The sequence below is a fragment of the Scleropages formosus genome, chromosome 1 (assembly GCF_900964775.1).
Source record: "Scleropages formosus chromosome 1, fSclFor1.1, whole genome shotgun sequence".
NCBI classification, from domain to species: Eukaryota; Metazoa; Chordata; class Actinopteri; order Osteoglossiformes; family Osteoglossidae; genus Scleropages; species Scleropages formosus.
The window spans coordinates 49264848-49289752 of NC_041806.1; the positions used below are offsets into that span (position 1 = coordinate 49264848).

At 51.5% G+C, this 24905-nt stretch overlaps 1 protein-coding gene across 1 annotated transcript in view; it reads left to right on the plus strand.

Moving 5' to 3' along the window:
* foxo3b (forkhead box O3b) overlaps window positions 1–24905 on the plus strand; it is a 31233-nt gene that overhangs the window by 2307 nt on the left and 4021 nt on the right. The window contains exon 2 of the mRNA XM_029256648.1: window positions 22562–24060. Within this exon, the coding sequence (XP_029112481.1) occupies window positions 22562–24016 (1455 nt within the window). The 3' untranslated portion in view covers window positions 24017–24060. The remainder of the gene's footprint in view (window positions 1–22561; window positions 24061–24905) is intronic.

Consider the following 24905-nt stretch of genomic DNA (forward strand, 5'->3'; position numbering starts at 1 on the left):
AATCAGGTGTCCAAGAAAGGCCTGCAGGGTCACCAGGGGCTCTCCTTCGTCAAGCCGATCCGGACCCCTCGCTCCGGCCACCTGGTCACAAATCGCACCACCGCTGCCGTGGACATGAGAACATGCGGTTCTCTGTGTTTTCCTAACACGAACGATATTTACGTTACGAGGTGCAGTGATGAGGGTCCGGGTTCGAATCCCTGTTCTGACCGCAGTACCCTTGAGGAAGGCACTTATCCTCACATGACACCATAAAAATTACCGAGTTGCATAAATGGGTAAATCGGTGTAAGTAGGTTAGTGTCCCAAATGAACATTGTAAGTCACTGTGGAGAAAACTCTCGGATAAATAATTAGATATAATACTAGCTGATGGAAAATTTACAAGATCAGTTTTAAAAAAAAAAAAAAAAAATGTTCAACTTGGACACAATGCAGTTCATGTTTTAATATTTAGGGATCATAAATGGCTCTGTGCCATATTCCATCTGGGGTCCGTCCTCCATAGAGGTTTTATGACTGAACACCCTGCAGGTACCTGTCTGAACGAGCACAGTTATGCAGTAAATTTTCCTCTTCATGCAGGAAATATTTTTTTTTTTTTTGTGGACCCTTCTCCAAACCCACAGACATTCGTTTGGTAAAAGTGTGGAAATTGCAACGTGTCCCCAGCAGGTCTTCGGTGTCCTCAGGTGTCTCTGCCAACGAGGAGCTCCCCTTTACAGAACCGGGGGTTTGCCGACACGGCTCTGCTAAAATGCCGCCGGGCCCGGATGAAGAGGCCGTGCGGCTGCCGCCGGTTCTAAACACATCCATCGCCGCGGCAACTGCTCCGGGTGCCATTGTGGGACTCGTAACAGAACTTGTCGGAGAACGGCAACTTGGACGAGCGCGGAGATGTCTAAATAAAGACGTTACGTAAGAGGCTTGCGGGGAGTGTGACGATAAGAACTTGGCTGAACTCCGGGTGAAAGGCGTGTAAACTGAACCTGTGCGAGTTTAGTTCACCGCTGGCACTGCAGGGTGGCACTCTGCCGGAAAAAAAAAAAAAAAACCTGCTCAAAACGTTTTCTTGGCAGCGATACGGAAGCCTTTGGGATCTGTTCGGTGCTGGCAGGAGTCGTACATTTTGTGGGTGGGTGTGGGGACAGGCAGTAGCTATGCTTCTTTTCTAACACCAATTTCCCTCCAAATTCGGTTGTAGCCAATTAACCAACCGCAATATCCGCGACGCGGGCCGTCAGGTCGCGGTTGCACGCGATGCAGAATGCTGTTCTCCTGGTTCCTGAACACGAGCCGGTGTGGGAAGAGTTTTAAATGTGACGCACAAAGGTCTGAAGTGAGTCACAGCGGCATTGTCGATGGCTGACGTTTTACGATAATGGACGTTAGGGTTAGTGCCAAGGTGACCTCTGAGCTGACATCTCGGAGCACGAGGCGTCGTCGTTTCTCAAGCCCAATGGCGGACGGGTGACCGTCATATTTTATCTTCCAAACACTTTTCCCTACTTAGGAAATGATTCTTTCTCTCGGTGACCCCACATTCAACTGTCTTAATTATTCAGGGCTTCCCACACTACTTCAGAAGTGGTATATACGTTTTTTAGTGACCTCTCCTGACTGAAGGGCTGTTTCTGCATTGACCGTGGCCGACAACACGCCCCAAAAGATCTAATACAACCACAACCTTGAATTTTACCTTTCTAGAATCCACATATGCCCTCCAGTGTGTCATTAGTTAATTGAAATAAGGTGCTGTCACTTTAAGGGAGGTAACGATATAGTTCGAGCATTAAATAGTCAGTTTTTTTTTTTTAATCATTATGGTTATTAATGAGAAACAGGTTTGTGATGAATACTCCACCGTAGTGGAGGAAGGAGATTTTGCTGCCAGGCTGCCGTGTCAACAGGGCCGTGTGGTCCCCCCCCCCAACAGCGGTCGCGTTCAGGTGACCGCCGGTGTCAGCTCTTCGTCACGAGCTTTGGGGAAACGTGCGGTCTGGAGTGTGATGACAGCCTCCGTGACCCTAGAGTTCGGCTAGGTACCGCGGCAAGGACCACGTCTCCACGTTCTGGACGTCTAGAGCACAGCTCTGTCCCTGTGCTCCAGCTGGCACTGGTGTTGACAGGACCGCAGAAGTTGGGTCATCTGGGTGTGCGTTATAACCTCCGTATCTGGATTGCGTGTGTGCGTGCGTATGTGCGTGCATGCGTGTGTGTGTGTGTGTGTGTGTGTGTGTCCGTCCGTCCCACAGACCTTCCCTGATGAACAGCAGTGGTGAGCAAGCGTGGAAAGTGTCTGATAAAAGACGACCCTGCAACCCCCTGTCCCTCCTTCGCCCCTAGGGGGGGTGTGCACTCAGATAACGCAGCAGGACGGGGGGCCTCTCCTGATAAACACTCCTCAGCTGCTGACAGCCCGCCGTCCCCTCTGCTCCCGTGTCGTGTAAAAGCGTACGTTTTCATATTTGATTAATCCAGCCTCCTGGGGCAGGGGCCATATTTCAATGCCCCGGGGCAGATCCTTGGACAGGAGGGGGCTCCGGAAGGTGTCGTGCCATCTTGACCCGGGTTTTAAACTTTAATTAGTTTTCCTCCACGCCGGCCTCGGCCTGGCGGCGTTCAGCGGCGACGGCGCTAAAACGTTCCTCATTTAAATTTGACTACAAAAAGTTGCCTCTATAAGTCAGTCTGTTGGATCCAGATAAAATGATAATTAAAGACGACGCGTTCTAACAGTAAGGTGATGCCAGAAAAAGAGGCTCCTTTCATTTAAAGAAAAAAAAAAAAAAAGAAAAGAAAAATCCTTTGCACAAAGACGTGGATCACCATTGTGTAATATTTAAAAATTAAACCTTATTGAAAACGCCGTAACCTCAAGCATTTTAACAGTTGAAGTCGCTGGCTCAGCTTTCACTCATTTCATATTGTAAGAGTAGATTGGGAAAAGGTAACTCCACCACGGTGCACGGTGGCGTATTGCTAAGAGCCGGTAAAAATAACCCTGCTGTATAAATGGATAAATCAGTGTAAGTAGCTTTACTGCACCAACCTGGCGTTGTAAGTCACCTTGAAGAAAATGTAAGATAAATTAATAATTATATATAACAAAATGTTTTGCATTCGTGAAAACATTATAACATGTAGCAGAAATGTTCAGTGGGGACACCGGGAAGGACAGGCGGGGACGTCCGCCACCGACGGTGACAAACGGAAAAGCGGAGCAAGAACTACGGCTCCTCGCAGCGGTTCGCGTGCATCGTATCCAGAAGGAGAGATTTCGGCGGTGAATCACTGAGTCAGCAAACATGCGCTGCGTGTGTGTGTGTGTATCCGAGTGTGTGGGCGCCGTCGGAGCTCGTGCGCCGCAATATTTCAAGTGTGGGGAAAAAACGCGCTAGCTAACGCTTGAAATTAGCGCTGCTGTTAAAGTCCTAATTAGGAGTCGACGTGAAAGAGGTTTCGGAACTGCCGAAAGCACGGACTCGGGGACTCGTGACCAAAACAAGGCCGGGCGGTACCCGGCACGTCATTCGGCAGCCCTGCCAGATTCTAAAATGTTTAATTTTTCATTTAGTTTTTTAGCTCCGCCTGGTTAGCGTTAGCGTTAAGTCCCACTCCTTCCTGTTTGTGAGGCCTGTGGAAGCCGGTCGCGCCAAGCCTCCGCCGTGCGATGCTTTTCGGAACAGATGGGCAGCGCGACCGACGTGCCTTTCTGCTTAGCGCACGGAGCCAACGCTGTAATTCTCTTAGGAGAGACGAGTCAGATAAATACATTTATCCCCGTTATCCAGTCATAATTTCATCCAAAAAAATTGACAGAATATGGGCAAATAGGCTAATGAAATTACTTATTCCATTATTTGTCAGATTGTTCCGAGCCCATCCCAAGCTCACCCTGAAATCACCCTAAATGATGTAAAATATCAAGATGAAAACGTTTGTGGCGCATTAAAACTGAATAAATTACGAATAATTACAACATTACGATAGAATCGTAAGAAAAGTTAGTAATAGTCTGCATGGACTTGGCTGAGGAATACAAAGACCATGCGCCCAACTTAAAGAAGTGAATAATTTGGAAATTAAAGAGCAGTGCTGCAAACAGACGAGTTTGCAAGTAAGACCATAGAGCAAGTGGGTACACAGTTCCCATAATGCATTGCGTGTCAAAGTCTCTCTCGCACAGCTGCCGCAGTCTCAGTTTACATTACCGGGTTGAATGTCGCAGGTCACACACACACACACACACACACACACACACACACACACACACACACGTGAAAGTCCGTACCTATTAACAATAAGTGGTAGTAATAAACATAGACCGGAAGAGTGAAAAACCAGATATTGGGAGACCGAATAATGAGGGATGTGTGTAATTAACTATAATGGTAGCTGACAGAAAATAAAAAGAGGTGTGAAAGATGTCGGACACAGTGCAGTTTATGTTTTAATATTCAGGGATCGTAAAAGGTTCTGGTTCCTGTCGCGTTTTGAGTCTGTTCCACGTACGGTTATTATAACCGAAGAACCTGCATATACCTTTCTTCGTGGGAGCAATTTTGTAAATGTAAACAGCTACGTTTTTATCTTCGTTGAAGCACTTCTTGGCTTCAAGGACGGTTCTCCAAACTCCCGTACGTTCCTGCCACAAGGCTGGTAGAACTGAAAATTAGCCTCTGGAAGCCGGGCACGCACGGTCTTCAACGTGTGGTACTTTTTTCAACAGATGGGCAACGCAAAGTCGTCCGTTTCATTGAACTGCTAGCATACGGAGTTAGCCTAGCTTTGGCTTCCCATTCGTCGGCCGACGTGCTGCAGACGTGTTTGCGTTTTGGCAGTTATGAGAGCGTGAAATCGGTCCAGTGCCCCCAGGGCCCCTCAACTCCCCCACCCCTGGCTTTGGGCGTGCACCATGCCCGGCCCGCTCTGTAGGATCTTGGTTACGCGGACCCAGACGGAGTCTTGGCTCTCTGCCCTCGGCTACACAGGAAGTGGGAGAGGAGAAGAGAGAGACCCGCTGAGCTGGTGGGCACACTGGAAGATTGGCCAGACTCCAGAGCCTTAACCGTTGCGGAGCACAACAAGGAGCACGCGTTTGCAAACATACGCATTAGTACCGCAACGCAGTACCGAACCATTGACCCGAACACCTGTGGGAGATGGTGAAAGGCGCACGAAATGTTCACGTTCCAACCCACTGTGGGTCGAAGGCTGGGCGACCGTCAGTGGATGCTGAACGAGGAGGGATCACCTGTGTATGATCCACACTAAAAATGTAGAGGTGCAGTAGATGGCCTGAAGGGCTTGGGTTTGAATCCCATCTCCTGCTGTAGTACCTGTAAAAAGGTAGTTATCCTGAACTGATACAGTAAAAATTACCCAGCTGTATAAATGTCAGTGTAAGGAGCTTAATGTACAAACCCCACGTGATGAAAGTGTCCCAGTGTCTGTCATGCCACCAGGATGGTCTCAGTTGGAGAATTATGCTCTATAATCTTTTTCTCTCTTGCCACCCTGTAGCTCCAAGTGTTTTTACCTTTACCTTTTTACCCTCCAACGTTTTGGCTCTGGACCCATTTGTTCCAGCAGAGAGAGATGCCGAACCATCTCCCTGCAGGTATCTCTTACCTGCTCTTCTGCAAGGCCATGAACCCTGTCAGCAGGCTGTATGTGTTTCAGCATTTTTAAAAGATACATGTTTGAATAAATGAGCCATTTTATGGAGGGGGGGGGGGGGGGGGGTGTCGTCACAATTAGGTTGAACAGCAGCCTGGACAGGAACAAGAATTCCCACTGGAGCGGTCCATTTTCAACTACGTGCTTAATCCCACTGCAAGCATATTTCACTGATGCTTCTGCTTTACCTCCATGCCCCCCTCGTACGCCCCCCCACGCCTAGCAAGACTACCGAAACAGCGCTGGTCACCGGAACCGGCGAGTCATGGTGGAGTCAGAAGGACATGCAGGAGAAGGCAAAGCTTATGTGGAGGAATTCTGCTCTGGTTGAGAAGTCAAGGCCCTGTGTGGGACAGCTGGTAGTGTAGTGGTTAGAGCTACTGCCTTGGGGTCCAAAGGTTATAGGTTTGATTCCCCACCTCCAACTTAAGTAGCCCTTGAGCAAGGGGTCCTTACCTTAAAATTGCTCCAGTAAAAATGACCCAAATGTATAAATAATCGTAAGTTGCTTTGGATAAAAGCGTCAGGTAAATGTGTGTGAGAGAGATAGCTCGAGTAATTTTTTCACCTCTAGCGTTATGTATTCTATTTGATGTCACGTATGTTCTCTGACTATAATTATTGGACAATAGTCCCAGTATCCTTATACAAGCTGTACAAGAGCGATTATCAGTTATTCTGGGGTTACAGCGGTTCTCATGTTTTTTGTATCTTCAAAAATCACTAAAGGCTCATTGTTGGTTTGATATGCTGTGGAATCGCTTTGGATCATTACTGCGAGCCCTTTGGAGTTTTTTTGGTCAAAAGCGATTGCCATGCAAATCGATTTACGGCTGACAATAATGGCAATGGAAGCATACAAACAGCAGACTGAAAGTTTAATCACTCAAGTCACTGGGTTTCCAGGGTCGTTACATTGGTCTCCTCCGGAGGCCTCTGTTTGCATGGTAGCGGGGGTCCGAGACACGGGTCCCCAAGGTGGGTCTCAGATCCAGGGTTCTGTAGAGGAATCATGGACAGAAGCTCCCTGGGATTCCATCCATCCTAGTCCAAAACTGGAAGCTGGAGTGTCGAGTATCCATGGGGCGTATTGCCGTGGCGATCGCAAACTGGCATTCGGAACATAACAGCTCGAACCCTCACGGGATATCCAAACACGCACACGTACACATACACGGGGCGGGGGGTGAGCGCTTGACCCGAGTCCTCACACTTCTTGAAATGGATGCAGGGCTTCCTACTGCTGCTTTTTCTTGAGGAGTTTTGCCTTTTGACCTCTTTAACTGCACTCAAATGGGCTTCAGTAATAAATTATACCGCATCTTTTCAGCCCCCGGGAAGCAGGGCAGTAGTGTGGGTCAGTGGGCAGTGCGGTGGTTAGTGGTGTCGCATTTCAATCCAAGGGTGTGCGTTTGAACCCCCGCTCCCACTGCTGTAGCCTATAACGTGTATTAATAATATACATTTTACGATGATGGTGATGATGATAATAACAACATATCCCCCCAAAATATACCCAGTATCAGTAGGACGCTAAGTATCTTTTTGCCAAATACTTTCCGGAGAATAATTTTGTGGTAAGAAGTGCTGAAGGTAAGCAGTATTTTGTTTCCAGCGGGGCGAGCAGGCGTTCGGATGAACCCCCTCATCCCCCACCTGAGGAGGGGGGTCGAGTGCAGCATGGCGATTACCAAAAAACTGTATGGAAACTGCGACTCTCGGCTGCACGCCATTGGCCGCCGCTCGATCCGCCCCCCGTGCCCTATTGGCCAATACGCGAAGCAGGAGAATCAATCAGCTGACTGGAAGCGTATGTAGGTCAGTGTGTGGCGCTGCGGGCGGTGCTTGCTCCTCTCACCCCGCGGGCCGGCAGTGTGTAAACTGGCACCGTTCCAGGCCTTGTTAACCGCTTCGAGAGCAGCCGCGGCGGAACCCGAGTTTGGGGGGAGGGCAGAGTTGGCTTTTTCCCTCCCGTTTCTTTTCATTTCATCCGATTGCCAGTCGTTTTCCGCGGCTCATCCCTCCGTGGACGAGCCGGGAGCCTCTCGCGGAAACGATTTGTACACCGCGATGCTTCCTCCTGTGCGTTTCCCTCCAAAACAAGCGCAGTAGTTTGCAGTAGTTTCAGCACGTTCTCCGCACACGCACGCTTCCTAGCAGCCGTGTGCCTTCTCGAGGTCCACGCTCGAGGTGATGTTGAGTTCTAACGACCCCGTCACGCACTCCCACGTGTCCGCATCGCCTTTCCCTTTGTAGCTGAAGCAGCAGGTGACGTAGTACTTGGAGTTGGTGCCTTGCACTCAAAGGGCTGATTTTTCGAATCCCACTTCCTGATATAATACCCTTGATCAAGGTACTTCCAGTAACCCCGCTGTGTAAATGACTGTAAATAGTTTGCATGTCGCTCCGAGTAAAAGCTTCGGCAACATAAATATATTAATATGAAAGTGGGCGGAGTGATGGCGTGAAATATGAATCATGGTTCAGCGATGAAATTCGAGATGCTGTAACGCCACCATTTGCCAAACACACATTACTCCCCAACCGCAGATGGAATCTCTCTCCCGCAAGGTGGTCTTGCGCAGAGGGGCCTTCCCACACAGCCTTAGTGCCTCGGCGAATAAATTCGGAAGCACTTGACGGCACAGTCCGAGCGAAAACTCCCCAAACCGTGGGAATGTCACGCTGGTGTCGGCACACACGTCACCAGATGAGAAGACCTCCCTTTGGTGATGGGGGGTTTTTTTTTTTTTTTTCCTTCTTCTTTTCTCCTTTACTCCTGTGTGTCGATGCCAAAGGCTTGAAAATGCAGCCTTTAGTGTGACGCACTTCCAAAGGGTCCAACAGCAGGATCTTCCCCAGTGTCCTTAACCACTATGGTGGTTCCCACAGAGCACAAGCTGGTATTTTCTCTAAGCACGTGTCTGTCTTTTCACGACTAAGTGATTTCAGGACTGTGAGGATCGCTGTCGATATGTCTGCAGGATAATTAATAAATTATTCAGGAGCAGAGAGACTGTGCAGGGTGGAGCTGTGGCTCTGGGCTCTTCTGACCAGATGGCACACCCCACATGTGCTAACTGGTTCTTGTGACTGCTGGGCTGTGGGGGGGTGTTCAGAAATAAGGGATCCCCTCTGTCTGCCTGTGCCAACCTGTTGCTCCGGAGAGCAGAGCATGGGGGATGAGGGGGCGTCCATGCAGGTTCGGTCACGCAAGCCACGGAGGCAGAACGCGCCGGTCGTAAAAGCAGCGAAAACGTCTCCGGCCATAGAGGTTGTGGAGGAGGAGGGGGGGGGGTGGAGAAACGCCCAGCGCGCACGACCGGTTTTTCTGGCTTTTCCGTCAGACGAGGCCCGATTGCCTTCTCTGGATATTTTCTGGTTGACGTGTCTTATGCGGCCGATGACCCGGCTGCGACACCCCCTGCAGGTAGGAGCAGAAGAAGGTGACCTCGAGCCCCCTTGGTAGCGCCCAGTCTCACTCAGAGCAGCGTCCCCACCCCCGTACACGCGTCGATGTCCGTGACGACCCCCCTCTCAGCGGGAGCAGAGTTTTAAAGGATCTCGCCGCAACCCCCCAGGCCTCTGCTCCTTCCTCTGGCTGTAACGCACTGGGGGGGTAAATGAATTCCCCACAAAGGGTGGATTACTGTCCACAAAGCGGCCTATGTGGCAGCTCCCTGCCCAAGCGCTCGGTGCCCCCAAAGGGCATTTCCATTTGGAGCTTGGGATACACACCGCACAAAGAGAGGAGGCTTTCTAATGGACGCTGGAGAAGAGAGGGGCGGGTTGGTGTGAGCAGGCAGCCCCGGGGAGGCCGAGCTAGTGACGGGGCGGCGGTGGGAACACGAGGAGACGCGGTCCGGATGAACGCTCCTTCGTTTTCCGCTGTCGACGTCTGCGGAGACGGAAGGATTCCTTATCGGTTTGCGTGTCCCTGAACGTGTCGGCATGTTGTTGGGGGAACCCGGACTCTCCCGGCCACGGCTCCACGCCGGTTTAACTCCCTTGTGACACGAGACGCTGGAGACCGCTGGTGCGTGCTCGTGTTTCCTTTATTGTCCCTCGACACAGTGAATCGGTTCACGGGGACGGGAGCGGAGGAAAGGGGGGAACTGGGAAGTGGTACAGCGAGGGGGGTCTTGAGGTGCGGGCGGGGTCGGGCGAGGTCGTCTGCGCTCCGTTCTCCGAGTGGGTGCGTCTGGCATCCGTCTCTCGTGCCTTCTTCATCTCGCTCCCTCGCTGTCAGGCACAGGGTTTGAAATAGCGGTCGTTATTAGCCCCAGGTGCGGCGAGTCCTTCCCTCTCCGCTCCCCCCCCACTCCGTCCGCCCGTGCGTGCCACATCCCTCTACGTTCTGGGGGCCTTTTGTTAGAAATGTTTTTCTCCCTCCTCCACCAAGCGGGGGAGAAAGAACAAGAGTAAGTGGTGATTTCCAAAGTGAACGAGCCACTGTCACGGCATCGGCGGGGCATTGTGGGTAAATCCGTCGGTTTCGGTCCAGCTGGCATTGTTGCACACCGCTAACTAGCCGTGGCCTCATTGAGCACACACTGTACACACTTTGTGCAAAGCACAATGTGTCCATTTACACTGTTGTATGTTCGGTTGAAGAGTTCTGCTCGTGGCTGCAGCAGCAGCAGCACCGAGAACCCGGAGCCTCCTGCCAAATACCTGCCACCTTGGTGTATTGGACGCTGGGGTCAGAGGTCACAGAGTTCCCCACAACACTCGGGTCCCTGTTGCTCTGCCCCAGCTCTGTTATTGTACCTAAACTGATCAAATGACCTGGAGTGAAATTTGATTTGTTTATGTACCTGACAGTTTTCTCCAGTGTGCCATACTCTAAGGCTTATACACCAAGATACATACACTGATTTACCCATGTATTCAGCTGGGTACATTTTACTGTATAAAGTCAGGGTAAGTATCTTGACTGAGGGTACTGCGGTAGGAGGGGGGCTGTTTACTCTGCATTTACGCTGGTTTCTCTCTTCTGGCACTGCTAGTATTCTGTTTTAGTATCCCTAAAATAAAAGGGGGGTGTGGTGGTGCAGCGGGTTTGCCCAGGTCCTGCTCTCTGGCATGTCTGGGGTTCAAGTCCCACTTGGGGTGCCCTGTGACAGACTGGCATCCTGTCTTGGGTGCGTCCCCTTCCCCTCCAGCCTTACGTCGTGTGTTGCCGGGTTAGGCTCTGGCTTGCCGCGACCCTTCTCGGGACGAGCAGTTTCAGACTCGGTGTGTCTGTGTGTGTGTATCCCTAAAAGAAGCAGAGTGCATTACCCATATTCTTCTCTTGGACCTCAAATGATCTTTGGGTTTCTCCTTCTTTAGAAAAGGCAGATGAGATTTCTGAACGGCTGCCAGGTTGGCACACAAATAACTCCTGATTGGTTAGGGAACACTTCTCAAATCCAATTGATCCAGTTTAATCTGCTAATTGGCTTGGGCTCAGAGGTAACTGGAAACTGTCTGATGTCACTGAGTCGATTCGCTGACCTGTAGCGAGGCGGGGGTTCGAGGTGAAGGTTGTTTGAGGTAGCTCTGTCGAGGCAGTGCCGGCTAGAGGCCGATACCAGGGGCTTTATGGTGACTAAGGGGCCAGGAGGGAGAGGGAGTGCGTGAAAGTGACACGGAGTCATCGAGGCATGCGGCAGCCACTCCGTTGGGGTAAATGCAAAGGAGGAGTGCTACACATGAAGGAAAAATTCTGAGCGCAGCTGCATCAAACTCTGGGAGTGGGATCCACATGCGGAGTCCATGTGTATCCAGGTGACCATGGTGGCGTTGTCTTGACGCCTATGACTTTGTTTATAGTTGTCGTCTTTTTGCATCTGTGCAGCGACTGGGAAGCCCCCCAAGATGTAGCAGAGCCTGTAACCCTGACGGGTTGGCGTTGGAGGCCTGTGTTCATCGGGGGTGTGAGTGGAGACATGGTATGTGTGACATGACACGTCCCACCCATACGCTTTACCATGGATTAGGCAGAACTATGTTTAGATATTCAACTGGTACAGCCAGTCTTCCAGGAGCAAAGCATTGTGGGAACGATCCTGAAATGCTAATTATGTAACAGCAGTAGTTCCCTGGCTAGCGCTCTTGTCCAAAGTAGGGTGCTCGTCACGCATGTTTTTATTTACGTTTATTCATATCGTGTAAACACACCGGTGCGAGTCCAGTGCCACCCCCATCAACCAAAGAACCCCTTCCAGGCTGACTCATTTTCAGCAGTAACAGCGAGATGACCCTCTATTCTGAAGCTGAACTATGCATTCGAATGGCTCCAGGTATGACTCACCATCTCAAGGTTAGCAAGAACGGAGTGGCTCCTCGGTCACCACTGCAAGCACGATTAAGCTGATTTAGCGCCGGTGTGTCAGATGCATCACCTGACCGGGAGTCATGTGGCCGTGATTAACGTTCTTAGGGTGCTGGGTTCGCTAAGCCTCAAGCCTGTTTCCACAGTCCTTCCGAAGCCCAATCAAAAGCGAAGCAAGTACCGAACAGGGACCAGATTTCTCCAAAAGCCTCGGTGTGGTTCGTGTTGGAAGTGTAGGTGGCCAATGGTGTTGTGGATCTTCTAGGCTTTAAAGACCAGATAACTTCAGGTGTGGATTCTCCCTCCTGCTTGTCCTTATTATGGCTTAAAGAGAGTCGCACTCAAGCCTGGGTGAAGGTCCTGGGTAAATGGGCTTCCTCATGGTCCAGTCTTTATCACGGCTGGGTTTACTAGGAATGGTTGCACCGGACAGCCTAAACCCTGGGAACAATAGAAATGATTAAAACATATTTAGACACGGACTCTTAATTCATGCTTCCTCCGTACCCGTCTGGACCTTCCCATTTTCATCAGAATGGGGTTGGACACGAAGACCTCATTAGTTACACGCAAAGAAAACCCGTGCTTGACACTTCTGCGAGAAATGCGTGCTCGTGGTATACGTATTAATATGAATGAGAGTAAATGATTTGGAAAAGTTTAAATGTGAAATGCGTGGAGGTACATTGCTTGGTTTTGGCCACTTTGTCATCATCTGTCCAGGGTTGAGGTGGTAGCGTTCCGCTCCAGGCAAGGTCTTCCAAAGAAAACAATTGTGAGGGTTCTCGTGGCCGAAGAGAAGTAGGTCACGGTTGCACAAAGGCAGACAAAAACACAGAACTCTGGCTTTACTGGGTATTTGTTTCTCTTTTTGTCCCATAACATTTTATCTAGTGACCCCTTAAATGTAGAAAGGGAATTGGATGGGTTTTAATGTCAGGAACCTGCAGCCCTAACCAGTGCCCTGTCTCGGTAAAAGGTGAAATTGCCTGAATCCCAGATGACCAGCAACTTGGTTTCTCAACATCTGTGGCCATGGCTGGAAAAGCACATCACAGCACAGTCCAATCGAAGAGCATGAAGACACAACATGCCACGGCATTGTCCAATCACAGGGCAGAGATACGCAACACGTTACAGCACTGTCCAATCAAAGGGCACAGAGACCGCAGCGCTCTCCAGTCACGGTGCACGGAAACGTGATGCACCACAGTGCTGTCCAGTCACACTGGTCACCTTCACGAATTGCTGCTTGACTCTGGTTTCTGGTTGAATGCGTTGTTTTAAAAATATTAAAGAAAATCTAATTTTACTGCTGTTACCCCCCATAACAGAAAACGTGTCTCATGTTTCTATGCGAAGCGAGGCAGGAAACGCTCTTTCCTCGACCTGCAGAATATTTCATAGCCTCCTCTACCGAAGGCAAGTTGCTCCTGGCTTTCGTCAGTCGTTCCCTCTGGGCTCCAGGCCCTTCCCCCATCATGCCCCCCCACCACCACCACCATACGGGCGCAAAGTGTGGAGGGTGGGGTGTGACGATGAGATGAGCGCGAGCAAAACCCACTGCCTGAGAAATGGCCCCGGTACATCACCGTGCACACCCACTAGCGCAACGAGGTCGGTGCCGCGGACTCAGAAAAGCACATATGGCTGCTGTTGACTAACGTGCCGAAGCCCAGAAAAAAAGACTGTTTTGGAACACTGCTGTTTCCGTAAGCCTCGGCTACGCTTGGGAAACGGAGGAGAGGAGCCGCAGCGGTAGCAGGGTTGCCGAGGTTACGCAGACGACGCAGCGGCGAGCCAAGGGCGGCGGGCCAGCCACTCTGCTCAACGCCAAGCCCTCCTGTGCCCCCCCCCCTTCTCTGGGCTCAACCCGAAGAGCACCTCGCACCCGTGGCTGAAGTACAGCATGTTCCGTTGAGTTCTCAGAACGACGAGCCCTTTGGCCCAGGAGAGATAAAGCTGATGCAAGCACAGGTCTTGGAGCCTGAAGCTCACAGGATGGGTGTAAAACACGCACTGCAGCGCGGTGGCTACTTAGCTGCTTTCTCGAATTACTGAAGAGATTCTCTTCCGGGGGGTCGACAAAACAGTCAATTGAAGGAGCAGAAACAACTGGGAAAACGTGCATTTATTCATTCAGCCGATGCTTCGCTAACGGTGTTGCGCTACTAACAGTTGGTTGATCAAGAACAGTTGACCCGATCGAGGCTTCCACGGTAGGAGGTGGGGTAGGATCCCGGGTCCTCCGAGTGCCGGGGGGCAGCTCTAGACGCTTCCTCACCCCGCTGTCGCGCACGAATGCAGCGTAGAGGACGTGCGCACGAGCGGGTTTGCTCTTCGACGCCATCGGCTCCTTGAGTTGACGTTACACGTCCGCAGCAGGTCTTAAATAGCCTCTTGAAATCTTTTTGCATACGTCTCCCCGCAAATGTGCGTGAGCCCATCGCAGATGAGCTTTGTGATCGTGGGTCTCGTGACCCTTCCCCGGAGGGCAGCAAGTGGTTCGGCAAAGAGGACCGTCCCTCCATACGCGTATTTTCTCTGTGTTCGCAACCGCGTTCTAGAACTCTCCGTGCTGCAGAGCCACTCGTCCGGACAGCAGGCTGTCACGTGATGATCGGGTGAGCAATCGGGGGGAGTCTTTCCTGATCCGGTCTCCCAGCCCTGCGTTCGACCGTAGGGAATTGCGGTCGGTACAACTCGCCGAAACCCCTGCAGAGCGGAGCGGGGAGACCCTAATGGCCATCGTGTGGCGTTTCCTCCATGCGGAGAGTCGACCCCAGACGGGCGCTCCATTCTACTTCGCAGGCTCGGACCGCGTTCGGGCGGGGTCTCGGATGCACGCCTCCGTCCGCTGAGAACTGTGTCAAAGGTCGCCGTCTGAGCGCGGAGAGCTGCATCATGGGAGATTTGTGAAATCAAAGCGCAGGGGCCCCGTCGGTAATGTGGAGCAGATGTCGGCCGCGGCCTACAGGAATGCGGCGGGGGGATGGTAAACGTTGACCTAAACGCTACTTGCCAACAGCCACTGGAAGCGCTGCGCCCTGAGCTGCAATCGCACGACACGCCGCCGTGGGGAGCGGGGGAGGGCGCGAGAGCGGCACGTCCGTCTCATCTCCGGGGTCATTTCCTTCCCGGGGCGGCGACCCCCGCGTGTCCGTAAGGCTGCGCTGGACGTGTCCCTCGACTCCGCGTGTTCCTCTCGTAGTTTTAATCTAAGTGTGTGCGTGGGTCTGCGTGGGTGCAGAGGGTAACATGCACATCGGTTCGGGAAACTACAGAATGAAGGCCCGCGGGAGAAGACATTGCTCTAAGCCTTTGCTAGTATTTCTATTTATTGTTTATTGTTATTAGTGTTAATGAGTTCATATTTAGCTGACACTTGGGTGACTTATAATGTTATATACACAGTATGTTCAGCTACTTACGGGAGTGTACCCCTTCACATGACAAAGCAACTTAACACGCACACACTACGGGCGATGCGGAGGCGCTGGTTCGTCTGAAACACGTCTTTGCACTGCGGGAGGAAACCAGAGCACCAAGAGAAAATTCATGCAAACCCGGCAGAGAACGCGCAAACTCCGCACAGGCCGAGTGGGATTCGAACCCACTTCTGAACACGCAGCCCTTCCTGCTGCATTGCTACATAAATTTTGTATTTTATGTATTTATGTACAGGGGGTGCGGTGGCGCAGTGGGTTGGACCACGGTCCTGCTTTGCGGTGGGTCTGGGGTTCGAGTCCCGCTTGGGGTGCCTTGCGGCGGACTGGCGTCCCGTCCTGGGTGTGTCCCCTTCCCCCTCCGGCCTTACGCCCTGTGTTGCTGGGTAGGCTCCGGTTCCCCGTGGATCCGTATGGGACAGGCGGTTCTGAAAATGCGTGTGTGTGTGTGTGTATATTTATTTATGTTTTGCAATCTGAATCACTGGTGCTACCACAGTAGCAGGGGTGTGTGTTCAGGGTTGTTAACTGTGAACTCGGTGACCTCGGGTCGCGGCGCCCCCTGTCTGTTTGTGAGAGCAAAGGAGGTGGTTCGGATTCTCCTCCCGACGGGATTTCTCTGCACGAAAGGTCTGTGGTGTCTGCTTGGCTGTGTGTGAACTGATGAGGCTTCGCACATCACTCGCTCTTTCTGCTGAAGGGGGGGTACGAAAGCCTGGTCTGATTTTTAAATGTTATACTTTGTTTCAATGGGGGGGTACGGTGGCACAGCCGGCTTGACCCGGTCCTGCTCTCCGGTGGGTCTGGGGTTCGAGTCTCGCCTGGGGTGCCTTGCGATAGACTGGCGTCCCGTCCTGGGTGTGTCCCCTCCCCCCTCCGGCTTTGCGCCCGGTGTTACCGGGTAGGCTCTGGCTCTCCGCGATCCCGCTTGGGACAAGCGGTTTCAGACTGTGTGTGTGTGTGTGTGTGTGTTTGTGTGTGTGTGTATACTTTGTTCTACAAGAACTTCGAAGGGCTGTGAACCTAAATGTCGGTACAGTGTTCTCGGTTCTCAGGTCTGTGTGGCGTGAGCCGTGGTGCCAGGGCTGGGACTCCAAAGACACACACCACGCGGGACACACTGACCTGATTGCTCCGCCCTTCCCCACCCCTGCGCCCCGCCTCTTCCTGGACTGGGGGCCCCGAAAGGGGAAGTGCTGAAAGCCCGATTCCTTTCTGTTTTTATAGCGTCGTCGGACAGCGGTGCGGCCCTGGCAGAACTACCAGAACGGTGGAGCGATTTGTTTATCCTTGACCCCGGGCTGTTTGAGTGGTGGGGGGGGGGGGGTGTGGCCATGAAGGACTGGGTGAACGTCCAGTGTCATCCTTCGCTGCGCACATTCTGATCCCTAGTCGGACACAGCTGTGCGGGGAAGGGGTGTGTTTGGAGGCGTGGCTGTGATTGACGGGCCGGCGACTCGGCGAAGCCGTCCAGAAATATCACACATTACATAACAGATGCTTTCTTTTTCCCCCCAGAGCTAAAAACCATGTAGATTTAACGGTTTTTCATTCTTTTGCATTCGTGTTCAGGGGAAGATTGTGAAAGGTACAAAAGGGTGGTCAGATGTTATGTCCTTAACCGCTGCTCCCTCTGCTGTCGATGACGCCGAACCGGCTGGGACCGGGGCAGCCGGTTTCAACGCTTCCGTCGGCTGATCCGAGGTCCTCCCGAGGTGCACGCGAGTCGGTCGTGTCCGGGTTCGAATCGCTCCGATCCAAGCAGAGCGGACACGTTCGGCACATTTTTAAACGTTCATTTGTCGTATATTTAATTCGATGCTCTCAAAATCCGTCCTAATCCCAAGAGGGTAATTTGTGTCACTGTCTGTGCGGGGGGGGGGTGTCTGCTGTGTCTGTCGTGTCTGTCAGGGACCCACTGCCCCCCAGCTCAGCTCACAGGGTGCATGATCTAGTCTGTACACACCAAGAGACTTCAGGAATTACTTCTTATTCCATTATCTAACGTTTTCCTCAAAACTGACTTGCTGTGTTATGTTTGTACACCGATTTAACCATTGCGCAGTGGGGTAATTTTTACTGCATCAGCTAAGGGTAAGTACCTTCCTTCATCAAAAGTGTTACAGCAGCAGTGAGTTTTGAACCATGGATCTTCTGACTGTAAGGTGACGCGCTAAGCGCTACGTCACCGGCAGCCCCCTGTGAGCTAGATAGAGAAGACCGGTAGGTTGCAGGTTTGAATCCCACCTCCAGCTGTAATGCCCTTGAGCAAGGTACTCACCCTAAATTGCTCCAGTTAAATTACCCACCTGAATAAACGGGTAAATAATTGTAAGTTACTTTGGAGAAGAGCATCAGTTAATTGAATAAATGTAAGAAGGCACCTGTTCTGCTGAAGCTCACGCTTGTGTATCGATAAAGGTTTTGAAGGAACGAAGTGTAAAAAGTAGTCCTCGCCACTGCTCTACGTCTCCCCCATCATTGTCGGGAGCTTTCCGGCGAGTCGCCGCCCTCCCCTTTCACTCATCTGGGGAGATCCCTCTCTCGATAGCGACCAGCAGCTTCCTGCTATTGTTGCGGTAGCGGTAGCCGAAAGGCCGGCGATCCAACACCCGCACGGAGCCTCCGGCTGTCGCTCAGACGACGCGTTCCAGGATCTCGGCAGAGCGGCGAGGACAAAGGGCGCACCTTCACGCAGCCCCTTCACGCCCACGACGGGGGGAGTTCTGCACACACGTTCCATGTAAATGCATGGAAAATTAAAATTCCCTCCAGTTTACATTTGCAAAATCTTTTTCCCCCCTCACCGTCTGTCGCTGAAGCAACTGCATTTTACATTTATTGTAATGTATGCAAATGAAAGTTCCAGAAGTCATCCATGACACGTGGAGAAAAAAGTATTCTTCGCATTCGTCCACCCCGAGTGCAACGCGAACATCTGATGTTTTGGAACGTAGGTCGTTACTGTAGTACTTGCCGGGCTCAAGGGTTCGTGTGGTATCATGCTACCCACAATGCACTGCATATGCCAGAGCAGCCTTGTGATTATTTGTAATCCATCATTGTAGTAAATTGGGTAAGCGGGCCTCGGCCAGCGGTTAAAGTCGTGAGGTTGTGTTCACCCAAACGTTCGCCTGCAGCTTCGTATCGAACTATCTAGACGGCAGAGCGCCGCCTTTAACATAGTTTCATTTTTAGGAATTTAAGACACGGCTCTCGTGGTATTTTTCTTCCGGGATTTTTTGTCTTTGTCACCTTTTATTAATTTCTTCAAATACTTTCAGATTTGTAAGGTTTTAAAGTCCCAGGTTAGTATTCTTAAAGGGGAAATTTACCATTTATGTCTTAGGTCTCTGTTGAATGCACTTTCTGTATTTAGAAAATTAGTTTCATGTGTTTACTGTACAGGTCAGTGATTTCTCTGTCAGAGCGAACAGCTGAAAAACCTTTTAATGGTGGTATGATGTGGGTATGTGTTGTTAGCATGAGTGTTTTTTTTTATTATTATTATTTAAAGTGTCTTTTTAAGGGGGTGCGGTGGCGTAGCGGGTTTGGCCGCTCTCCGGCGGGTCTGGGGTTCGAGTCCCGCTCGGGGTGCCTTGTGACGGACTGGCGTCCCGTCCTGGGTGCGTCCCCTCCCCCCCCCCAGCCTTGCACCCTGCGTTGCCAGGTTAGGCTCTGGTTCGCCGCAACCCCCGCTTGGGACAAGCGGTTTCAGACTGTGTGTGCGTCCTTTTAATTTTATGGAATTTAATAAAGTTGGGGAAAAAAATGTAGATGGCAGCCTTGTCATTTAACTGTTAGACGGGACAAACCTCTCCTGTTTACACCGTGAGGTTTTCATATCTTGTGCTTTAAAAGTGTTTTGCATGTCGTTTGAACAGAATTCCAGTACATTTTTGACTTGCAAAAGTAGTGGATTTATGAACAGAACTGACCCCTGTCATGTCGGTAAGCTGAGGACTCGTGGTACCGGTTTCATTCAGCTGGTTGATTTGTTACGGCACAGTTTGTTCTCTCTCGGTTATGGCAGTGATGTGGGATTGTGGGAGGATGGAGCAGCGGGGCCTCCTGGAGGATTGCTTTCGGAACCTCTGCCATCTGCGGTTACAAGATTTGATACCTCTGAGAGAGAGGGGAGTACATCAAATCGAACCCGGGGCTATGCATTTGGACCCAGTAGGGCGCTACGCTGCCTCGGCCCTTCGCTCGGCTCTTTCCTGTCATCAGGAGCAAGAGTCGGATCATAAGGACCGCAATGATCGCTACTGTGGTCAAGGATGGTGCTGCACCTGAGATTCAACCTCTCGAACCTTCCAGAAAACCTGGAGGAAGACATCTTTGGGCCTATAAGCGATAGCTGACTTCCTCAGGTGGTGCCGATGCGTCCGCGAGGGCTGGGTCCCTACCCCCGCTTCCCAGCGGCCGGGCCAGCGCTGCACATTTGTTCCCGCGGAAAGGAATGGAATGTTCTCTCGCGATCTCCAAAACTCACAGCAGCTGGGAATGAGACAGGCGTGCAGGGTCTCCACAAAAATAACTCAAGTGGACTGTACGGCCGGCTTCGCTGGCGTTTATTTATAAACCACGTGTCGCATGCTGGCAGCGCAACTCTTGACGGCTGTGCACAGGAAATGCATCTCTGCTATTTTGTTGTTGTTGTTGTTCTTTAGATTCACTGGTCAATTTCCTTACATCGTCCTGTACTTCTAGCCTCCCGTTCTAATCGTGAACGTTTTGTCGTGGACCGCACCGGACAGCGTTGATAAAACCTGACAGCTGCTTCTCATTATCAGCTTTTCGCATGACCGCGAGGCAGTGACGAAGAACGCGGTTCCTTCAGGTCCCACAAATGCGCCCGATTATTGTTTTTTGTCGAAGTCTTGGCCGACGGGCATCACGAGCTGCAGCGCAGGCTATGCGAGGCTGGGCTTTTGTGCTGCTAATTGTAGCATTCCTGTAGTAAATGACTCCTGTATTTGAGGGTCTCCACCACGATCCATGCTCTCATCGTCCTGTGTGGTCAGCGTGGTTAACGGCGCGGCTGCCACGCTAACAGTAGCTCTTTAGTGTCAGCAGCTGGTGGGTTTCGAGAAGATGCGGTGGAGCCTTGTAGACTGATATGTTTTCTGTTGAGTTGGGTGCTCGCAGTTGACATCATGAGCACCGTGACCCAACCCTCACACGCTTGGTGTTCGCTTACTCTGCCTCGCATGGATGGCCTCCCTACCGCTCAACCGTGTTTTTTCTTTTCTGGATGGATGGACAGACATGGATGGATCTTTATAAAAGAACGTCTGATAAGAACATCTGGCGAGAGTGCAAAGGTGTGGCAGTTGATGTGGTGTTGGTTGCTAAAGGCCAAGGGACCCTGGGCTCCAGGTACACATCCACCATCCACCATCCACCATCCACCATCCAGCACGCCTCATCCACCCAGCGAAGGAACGCGGAGGAAAGTGGGCAGGTCCCTGGCTGTGGCGACTGACAGTGATGAATCGGTACCACATGTGTCCATCGGACAAACGGAGCTCTGTGCTCTGGAGCCACCGCCCGCAGCTGCCACTTCCCGTTGCAGCCGGTGCCCGAAATGGAACCAAAACACACAGGAGGCCCAGGAATGTGACGCGAAACCTTGAGATGCAGGCTGAGTGCACCCACCCCCGGGGGGAGGAAAAATAGTAATCATTTTAGCGAGATTTCTGATGGCGTGCCGGAGTGTGTGCTTTGTGAATCGGATTCTTTTTCTCAATGTACGCAGACCCAGCTGGGAGCTTACCGGTAGGCGTCTGCTGCGGTGCATGCTGGGATTTTTGTTGCATTAGAATTTATTTGGAAAAAAAACACCGGGACATGCCTCGGAGGTGCAGCTTATCAGGTTGGACGCATGTCGCTTCTGTGAAGCGTGCGAAGGCAGTCCACCCGCACGATTCAGGTCCTTGCAAACAGTGTTCTCAAATGCAGGCTTGTCATTAGTGTTCTGCGTACCGCTGCCAGACCAGGTTCTCTCCCCCTAGTCCTTTTGTCTCTCTGACGCCGTGAGGTTCCCAACATCCCATGAGCTCCTCCCGGCCGACGGAAGGTTTTGCGGTCAACCCCCTCATATCATTCGCGTTCGCAGCAAAGAGAAGAATGGGTGTGTTTGGTTTGGGTGTGGCCCCATGACCCTTTCTTTGCCCAGTACAGGATGTTCTGTCCTCTCTACAGGCCGCTCGGAAAGGTCGCTTGCAGTTCATCAGGGCGGGATCGGCACTGAGGAAACACCAAGCATCAACTCTAAACCACTGATAACTTTCTTTCCTTGAGGGGAGGAGGCCGAACTCGAGTACCCAGCCGCAATTCAGCATCTGTGCTGGGGTTGTGTGGTTGGGCAAGGAAGGGCAGTCGCCTTTGGCTGGTGTGGCCAACGCTAATGCTGTACTCCATTTAATGACAGACCAGCTTGTCCGCATCTACATTCCCCTGCTTGTTCCGAAAACATAAGCACCAACCTCATTCGGTTTTCGGAGCTATTTGGGTTCCTCTTTGAAAGATGGCTCCCTGCAGGGAGAAGGTCAGGATGTGCTCCGGAACTTCTGAAGCGGTCCTGATCTACCCTGGTTGAACTGAGAGTCATTTACTGAGGCTTGACCTCTGCCTGGTCACAAGTCAAAGGTCGGAAGCAAAGTGACTTAGACCCCATACCTTAGAACGCTGCCAAACCCTCTGACCTCTGAATGAGACCATAAATAAACCTTCTCTTTGTTCACTGAGTCAGCCTGGAGCGACCCCAGCTGAGTCGGTTCATTTCCGTTTCCATGTCATGGTGAAGAGTTCCGTTTACATCTGTATATATCGATGCATCGATGAGATAAAGGAGTGTTTATGTCGATTCTGTTAAGTAAAAGTAAACGGGGGCAGAACAATGAGGTGAAAAAAATAACGGTTTGAAAAATTTGACTCAAACTAAATCTGCAAAGATCGTTGGGTTCAGTTATTTCTGTATCAGTTATCTTCATGTTCACTTGCTAAGTGACATTTATGTGATGGGTGTGTGCAGCAAATGGGGGGAAAAAAAGACATTAAAAGACTGTTCGTGAACTGAATGAAAAGGAAAACTTTCTCTCTCTTTCAGAACTCCATCCGCCACAACCTCTCGCTCCACAGCCGCTTCATCCGGGTCCAGAATGAAGGCACGGGTAAGAGTTCCTGGTGGATGATAAACCCAGATGGTGGCAAGGGTGGCAAGGCTCCGCGACGTCGTGCCGTCTCCATGGACAACAGCAACAAGTACGTCAAGAGCCGTGGCCGCGCCGCCAAGAAAAAGGCTGCCCTGCAGGCTGCCCAGGAGGGGGCAGCTGAGACCCCGTCCGGTCTGTCCAAGTGGCCTAGTAGTCCCACTTCACGTAGCAGCGACGAGCTGGATGCCTGGACCGACTTCCGCTCACGCACAAACTCAAACGCCAGCACCGTGAGCGGGCGCCTGTCGCCCATCCTGGCTAACCCTGAGCTGGACGAGGTGCCCGACGACGAGCCGCTGCTCTCGCCCATGCTCTACGCCAGCCCCGGCAGCCTGTCCCCCGGGGGAGTCAAGCCCTGCCCCACGGAGCTGCCCCGTCTGGCCGACATGGCGGGCACCATGAACTTGAACGACGGCCTGTCCGATGGCCTCATGGACGACCTCCTGGACAACTTGAGCCCATCGCAGCAGCCATCTCCAGGAAATGGTGGCGATGCAGCTAGCGACAGCTCTGCGGCGGGAGCCGTCATGCAGAGGAGCTCCAGCTTCACGTACGGCACCAAGGGCAATAGTCTGGGCTCACCATCCTCTAGTGGCTTTGCCAATTCCATCTTTGGGTCAACGCCAGCCTCAACACTGGCTGGCCTGCGACCTCCACCCATGCAGACCATCCAAGAAAACAAACAGACCTCCTTCTCCTGTATCTCACACTTCGGGAACCAGACGCTGCAGGACCTGCTCAGCTCAGAGTCACACAGCCACAGCGACGTTATGATGACTCAGTCGGACCCGTTGATGTCACAGGCCAGCGCTGCCGTATCATCCCAGAGCGCTCGCCGTAATGTCTTGCTGCGCAGTGACCCCATGATGTCTTTCGCTGCCTCCCAGTCCAACCAAGGCAGCCCTGTGAGCCATGGTAGCCTGCTCCACCACCAGAACCAGTCTCAGAACTCCCTTCTGACAGGGGGACGGGCCAATCTGTCTGGCTCTATCAACGGGGGCCTGGGATTGGTCAACGAGACCAACAACCTTGCATCCATCAAGCACCAGCTCCAGTCACCTGGTAGCAACTCGTCTATGCAAATCTGCTCCTCGGACTCTCCCCTGTACTCCAGCCTGAATGGCGGGGTGGCTCCAGGCCAGGATCGCTTCCCCAGCGACCTGGACCTAGATATTTTCAACGGCAGCCTGGAGTGCGACATGGACACCATCATCCGAAATGAGCTGATGGATGCAGATGGCCTGGACTTCAACTTCGACTCTCTCATCTCCACCCAGAACGTGGTCAACCTCAACGTGGGGGGCTTTGCCAACACCAAGCAGACCTCCCAGAGCTGGGTGCCCGGCTGAAGGGATGACGAGCTTCACCTGTGAAGCAAAGATGGACAGCACAGGTGAGTGACATAAGTTCATGTGTTACAGCCCTCTTCTACCTTATGAAGTAATTCATACCTGAAAAACCCTTCTGAAGGTGAATTGTACTAAATCAAAGACCTAATTTCAATAGTAAAACTTACCTGCTCCTGAGCCTTAAAACTTACACCTATTTATGCTAAAATATCACCAAATCTTATTAAAATGGACACAGTTGCTTCAGTAGCTAACATTAGTTGCCATACCGGAACATAAGAAGACACTTTCCCTTCATTAATTACTCTTAGCTCTTGGGTAAGTAGCTCTTCCATAGTTACTACGCGCCGTAATAGCAAACACTCACAAAGTATACATATATATGATACTCAGTGTTTATTTATTAATTCAGCCTTCAATGCGAAAACACTAAACGGAACAGTAAAGACGATAGAAATCAATGAAAACAATGCAAATGAATTTGCACTCACCAAACAAGTTGACATGGTTTGGACAGTCCAAACAGGGCCATGATTTTTGAGATTAGAATAGGTAAAGCGAGCAAACAAAGGCTAATGGAAGTTGAGAACGCAGCATGAGCCAAACTGTAACTGAGAAGGCCACACGATGGCCACTCAGCTGTTGGGAGGCAGATGAAATCCAGTCCGGTCCTTGTAAATGTAAACAACTGGTACGCAAGCCAAGGTAGGGGCATTAAATAAAATTAGCTGTAAAGATGAATTCCCTTTATCCAAATGGGTGTATGTCGGGGTGTGACTGTACACTCAAGACTTGTTTCCCAAGGGGTCGACATGCTTGCATGTCGCAGAATTTCTGTTATGCAAAACAACTTTGAATTCTTTATGAATTCTCTCTTGCTTGCTGCGTA